This window comes from Saccoglossus kowalevskii, chromosome 10 (assembly GCF_978046115.1).
Source record: "Saccoglossus kowalevskii chromosome 10, keSacKowa6.1, whole genome shotgun sequence".
NCBI lineage: Eukaryota > Metazoa > Hemichordata > Enteropneusta > Harrimaniidae > Saccoglossus > Saccoglossus kowalevskii.
Window position 1 is genome coordinate 17564435 of NC_140650.1, and position 6693 is coordinate 17571127.

The following is a 6693-nucleotide window of genomic DNA, read 5'->3' on the forward strand; positions in this document are numbered from 1 at the left end:
ATAAGTTTATGATTATGCGTAAGGTTATTCATGACCAAATATTCCGATAGGAAAACGCACACGTGAACTACATTTATTGCATTGCGTAAAGAATATTCGCGAACTTTTTTAGCATATTTAATTTCAAAATGGAGGCATGATTAGATTATGATTGATTATTGGGCTACTATGACCCTTGTGGAATATAAAATCCCTCCGCGATGAATTATATCATGTCTCTGACATATCTCTGATTGGCAGACCATTCGTCCTTGAAATGTGGGTGTGTTTACAAACTACTTACCACCTATAGGCAGCATATTATTATACTATCGTTTATGTATTTAAACTTTGTTGGTTGTTGTCACAGGCGCTCGCAACGTTCTTAGATAATAAAAAGGACCTAAAATAAGGTCGATATGCTTAGTCAATCGCCGATACGTTCGACGACAATTCATATAGTAACACAAGGTAGGACAACTTTTTCACCATGATAACGAAATTGTCCGGAAATAAATTTCGTCCCGCTTCACACAACTCAAGCACGATATCGGTAGAAATATCGATCGACTTGTATTACTTTATTCGAAATAAAACAGGTGAAATTCTATGTAAATCGAAACACCGGAGCAAAATGCACACCGCCTTCTACGCGTTCATTTTGAATCACAGACCCGAGCATGCGCTGTTGCCAAACATGTACGCATAACTAATACTACGTTTTTTTTTTTAAAGCAAACATCAAAAAATACACACACTATGTCTTCTATACAATATTTGGGAACAGATGCAATATTAGAAGGTATATCTGGCAAGTCGAAATCATCGCCAGTAATTCCACTTTCTCTCTCTGCTAGTATCATCCCAGAAATGTGTTGAAATTCTTTCTTTTCATTGATTGGTTTAGCCTCCCAATGCCTTTTACTGTTGAGAAATTCTATGTTGTGTCTTAGTTTGCCTTCATTTTCACCAGATTTGACGGACGCCTGCTGTCTTCCGCAGTGAGCGTTGTGATCTAGCGCACCGAGCTGCATTCTCGCGAACATACCTATGAGGGCGGTAGTAGAAGAAATATCGAAATGAAAGTTTTCACCATGTATATCAGAAATCTTCACCACGCAAATATTGCGCAGATTTTTATTACTGAAAAGACGACAATGCAGATATTTTAAATAAAAAAATATAATTAACAATACCTTTATGGGTCAATATAATCGCCTAGGACAATATTTGGTCAATAGAGAATGGAAAACTTCTAAACTCTCTGTATTTGAGCTTTCATTTCAGGGGAGTCGACGTCACACTTTTTCCACAATCCCTTCCCTCATACTTATGAGGGCGTTGTTTTGTACAACAATGTCGCCCATGACTGTGTCCGCCATTTGTACGTGATTCATAACTCGTATTGTTTTTTATGCACACTCTTTTTATTGTTGGTGCAGGTGAGTATCAATAGTGTTAAACAACCATATCATGCATTAAACTACGGCAACATTCTTACTACAATTAACTTCCAAGTATCCCATGCGTAATTTGTAATTTGAAAAAAAAATCAACATGTATATCTTTATAAATTTGTCGTCCATTCCACCTTAACTTTTCAACCCACCTGTTGAAATATGGATACAGTTTTCTCGGACAGGATTACACACTACTGTATACTCCATTGCTGGTATTTTTGTGCAGTTAACCAAGCAATGTATGAGATAGCTAGTTATAATACATGTAGTATTAATATATATTTATAACTTATAACATCTATTACATTATTAACATGGATTTACATTTTTACTTCGTTTTACCTGTAATTACATTTCACCTAATTCAGACCACTCATTCACCAGGGATTGAAAACAAATATCTTCATCACAAACTTGATATAAATCTAAATGTGTATATGTTGATACTTTCATAATTATCCAACTCATAATTTAGCCACCGTGAAGAGTTTAGAACAGAATTCCTATTACAAATTCTTTGCAACATCTTTACATTGTATACAAATAATTATTGACAATTTAACTGACTTATTTAGGATATGGCAAGGAATTCTAATCATAGCAAGACTTATTTGTATATATTAATTTTCGCTAAAGGGGCACAGCTATTACAGCTGTGAACAATTCCAAACAAACCGGAATACCTTGCCATATTTCTGAATTAATCAAAAAAATCACATTTTCTTATCTAATATACATCAATTTGTTATATTGCAGTACATTATACATATCTTTGTCTCATTGCTGAGAATGAGTTATACATTTTTTCATACTATGATTTCGTATCTATATTGGAAAATTATTCTGGGGGTTATTAATTTCAATGAAAAATATTCAACACTTCTTCTGCAACACCAAGTATGTATGTCACAGTAAAACAAGAATACATGATGCAAAGCCCATTCTATAAATTGTTAAAGAAAGTAACTAGGTGCAATATCAGAGCGTGGGTCTTATTTAGGAACTCCTGTCAGAGCAACTGCACACATCATAAGAACAAATTAACAACCCCGAGGATGGTTAAATCTCAACTTCGACGAATGAACCAGTTACTGCCATAGACCCCCACTCACTGCTAAATCTGCTCACTATGAAAACCACTCACATCGCGAAGCTACTAGTTCAATAAAATAAAATATTATGTGAGTGTATAAATGGCGAAAGCCGGTTATTGCGAAAGTCGGATTCCTTTTCCATTGATATTAATACCACTTTAATCATGTCAATTGGCATAATTTACATATCCAGGGTTGCTGAATATATAATTTCCGGCTTTCACGTCGTCGACGTCGATGTACTAAACAACTTTCAGTCCGCGTTCTGTCATTTTCTGTAGTTGCTCTTTCATAAGAGCCACCGGTGGAGATACTATGGCCATTGGATCTTCGTTGAAATCCCATAAACTGTGTAGTTCTAACAGAAATGAGAGACTTCTCGCCATCCGTTGACGCACATACAAAAACACCGCGACCAGAAGTACGTACATCGACGACTTTTCGTAGGTATTTTCGAAGCGATGTACAGCCTAGTACTTTGGAGCGTACACCATCATAAATAAATCTCAAAGAATATTGTGCAATGCAAACGTGCGAGATTTCAGTTTTAAATCTAACAACTACCTAGTTATTGCAAAACGCAACGTTTCTTTGACCCCAATGAATTATTGATGTGTTTACAAACTACTTGCCGGGTATAAGCTGCATACTATTATCTGTGATTGACAAACCATTCGTCCTTGGGTATATCGGTTCGGGTCAAACAGTATGTTGTACGGGATTGGACTCATTGACATAACGACAGCACAGGAAGAAACCACACGTAAGTTCAAAATCTCACACCCTTCCAGTTGATATGCGTGTATGCGGTTTGTTTTATGTGACTTGACTGTTTAGTACGATGCCCGGGTACGTATGCGGAGATCCGTCTCAACTCGAACTGTTCAAAGTTGTTTTCAACCACGGTAAACGGACACAATATTCATCGATTAATTGCACAGGTTACTACCAGGATAAAATGTCACTTGTTTCAAGTACGTGAATAACCGATGCGTATCCTAGTTCTGTTCTTCGATCATTATGATTATATAATCCGAAAAAAAGGTTCCAATGTAATTTTCAAGGTCGGTAACAAAATGGTCGTATTTGAGGGCTCAAATGAACACAATCTTATCATCTGTTAATAACAGTCGAAAAAAGCGCTTGTTCAAGTGGTGTGAATGGATATACACATACTGTGAGGTCACGTACGAAACGGTAAAAATTAAAATAGTCTATTATCCATCGTTTTGAAACATCTGACATCCAAAACCATTGCTTTCATCATCGTTCCTCAACTCTGGTGTTGGGGGCGGTGCTCTCATGTAAGACTTTCGAAGATTTTTTAAAAAATAGTACGAGAAACAAATCAAGCAAACCGGACATTCCATAATTGATAAGAGGGTTAGTATTCAATACAATAGTATTACAAAAATTTAAATAAAAAAAAGTTATTAGGACTGTTTTTTGTATGCAAATCTACCCTTCAAAGGTGCTAAAAAACACAAAATAAAACTATATTTGTTAATGGCCTTCATCAATAATAATGTTTTCTTGGCGAACATCAGTATCAAGTGGCGTTCACGTCACAGGTCTCGGCACGTGTTGAGACTCGGGTCGAGTCGGCACGTGTCGAGATTCGCTGCCGCCTGAACGCTCGGCACGAACTGAAATCACGCCCTCGGTGGTGAATTTAAGAAACCATATATTGATTCATACTAGTATGACATGACGATGGAGGGATGTGTAGCGAGATATGCTCGGATGCTGTTGTAATGAATGAAATGAATGCAAACCGTTAGCGACGCATATTTATGTGCTGCTGCAACCGGTTTTTTTTTGCAAAGCTACATCAATGTGAAAACATACTAGTAACATGTCTTTCAAAACTTTATCAGGATGTACCTGGTCACAAAAAAGATATGGTGTGGCACAACTGAACAAACTAATTGGATTTATTATTTTTTTAATTTCTGTAGACTCACACGATCGCCATGATTGTCCGACACTCTGAAGATGTTACCATAACAACCCTTCCCAACTCCGATTTGAAAGGAAAACTTCTAGTAGCTAGGGATGACATCATGGGTCACATAGCGTATGACGTATCCGTAGAAACTGGTGATGTTTTAAAACTGCGATCATCCGACAGCGGAGGTTTAGACCACATGTACTACTGCATATCCGGTTCCGGTATTGTTAAGGCGTCAAATGGTAAAACATACATATTGCAGCCCGATACATTTATTGCTTTCTCTTCCGGCATTGAAGCCGAGCTTTCTGTGGAGTCACGACTCCGACTCTACGTTATTTACAGCGAAGACATCAACCCGTCGAGCGAACGCGCAGTTGCAAACTCACTTAAAGAAATAATTGGTACAGAGAAAGACGTCGACTGGAAAAGAGGTCATAGTAGGCGTTTCTTGGTGAAAGCGGATGGATTTGCCGTTAGTTTCAACAACACCCTGTGTTCTGCTGGAAATTCTACCAAACTAGGTTATATGAACCACGAAGAGTCAGCTTACTACATTAAAGGCAGTACTACGTATTCTTGGGATGAGGGGGCTTCTATTGTGAAAACTCGAATCGGGCCAGACTCAGGTACCATCTACAACATGGACAAACACGACAAGCACGTACTGACCGCGCACGAAGATAGCATCGTGTTGTGTGTGTTCTACCCTGCTTTGCGAGGCGACGAAAATCACAACCACGACGGCGAGTATTCTGGCTTCGATGCATAATAAATCGGATTGCAATTTTGTCAGAATTGACTCACTTTCTCATCATCATGTTAACAAATATTTGACAATACCTGATTCGAATTTTTTCTTCTCCAAATAAATGATGCATTGCTTTATTGTTGCTACATCGAGTAGACTTATTTCAGATGGCTTCCAAACGTAATTAAATAGGCAGCATATTATGTGGAATGTTATACATTAATTTTAAATTTGCAACTGACAAGTGACACAAGTGATATTTGGTGGTATATTTTATTCGTCTATACTATATATATATTCGTGTTCGGCTTGCTTTTTTTTGGGGGGGGGGGACAAATATAAACTCTTGGCACTGCAATGATATTTACACAATGTGCAAACTTTTGCGAGAATAACATCATAGAGACCGAGACCAAAAACTATTTTAACTACGAATAGCATACCACTGATTTAAAATGTGAGCATTTGCCAAGAATTAGAAAACCTCATCACGATTCATTCACTGTTGACCATGTACGCACACATTTATGGGACCAACGATAGAGCCATTCAAAACCCGGCATTACTCAGTACCATTTTTATTATTTATGGTTCACACAAAGAACCACAATTTAATATTTTTTTTAATTTAAAATTCTGATTTAAGCTGCATTTCGCAAATCTGTTTTTTTTTTCTCATCAAAAGTCACGCAAATAGCGAACAAGGAAATAAGACAAATCGCAATATGTAGTTTGTAACAAAAATCCATTCACTTTGTTAGATAAAAACAAACGTATATACAAAATATGTCGCTTGGGGGCGTAAAAATAGTTTACCCTTAATAAAGCGAACCTAAATGCGGCCTTAATTTATAGTTGTGTATATTCTAAACTGTATTCGAAATAATATTGCAGTGGTTTAATTTTGTTTTAATTATAACTGTAGCTTGGATAGGCATTTGAAGTGCTTGCCATGGAGGCCATTCATGGAGGGGAATAATTAACGAACGAACATATTTAACATCCGGGTACTTTTCAAAGCTATGACGTTTTAGTATCCGATCGCATTCGTATACGCCATTGTACATAGCCGTTCATGCTGCCTAGCATTGTGTACTATTAGTATAAACTCAACTTTTATATGCACAATGTGCTTTTTAAAACTTGGGTTAGAGCCTTATGCGTTTGAACCACAGTATTCTCAGAGTGAAAGCCCAATTGCGTTAAAGTACCGTACTTCCCCGATCGTAAGCCCCTCCCGAGTGTGAAGCCCATCCCTATGTTTTTACTTGGTATTTATCGAATTGAGAGCATTCACGATTATAAGCCCAGAGTGTTTTTACTGGGCGTCGACGATATTCTTTAAAATATGCGTGTAAAAGGTATGTTTCATTTCATAATAATCGTGATTGGCATGTTAGTTTGGTCCATGCTTTTAGTTTAATGAGAAAACTCGCATTAATTTCAAGTTCAGAATGC

General features: G+C 37.1%; 1 protein-coding gene across 1 annotated transcript; it reads left to right on the plus strand.

Moving 5' to 3' along the window:
• Positions 1-2962: 2962 nt before the first annotated feature.
• Positions 2963-5438, plus strand: LOC100373416 (uncharacterized). Its single transcript, XM_006816652.3, has 2 exons — positions 2963-3296; positions 4492-5438. Exon 2 carries the CDS (start codon positions 4507-4509, stop codon positions 5254-5256), a length of 750 nt encoding a protein of 249 aa, XP_006816715.1. The 5' UTR covers positions 2963-3296; positions 4492-4506; the 3' UTR covers positions 5257-5438.
• Positions 5439-6693: the final 1255 nt, after the last annotated feature.

Bases quoted from the DNA above. Each gene is read 5' to 3' on its own strand.
- LOC100373416 (XM_006816652.3), top strand. From the start codon at position 4,507: ATGATTGTCCGACACTCTGAAGATGTTACCATAACAACCCTTCCCAAC.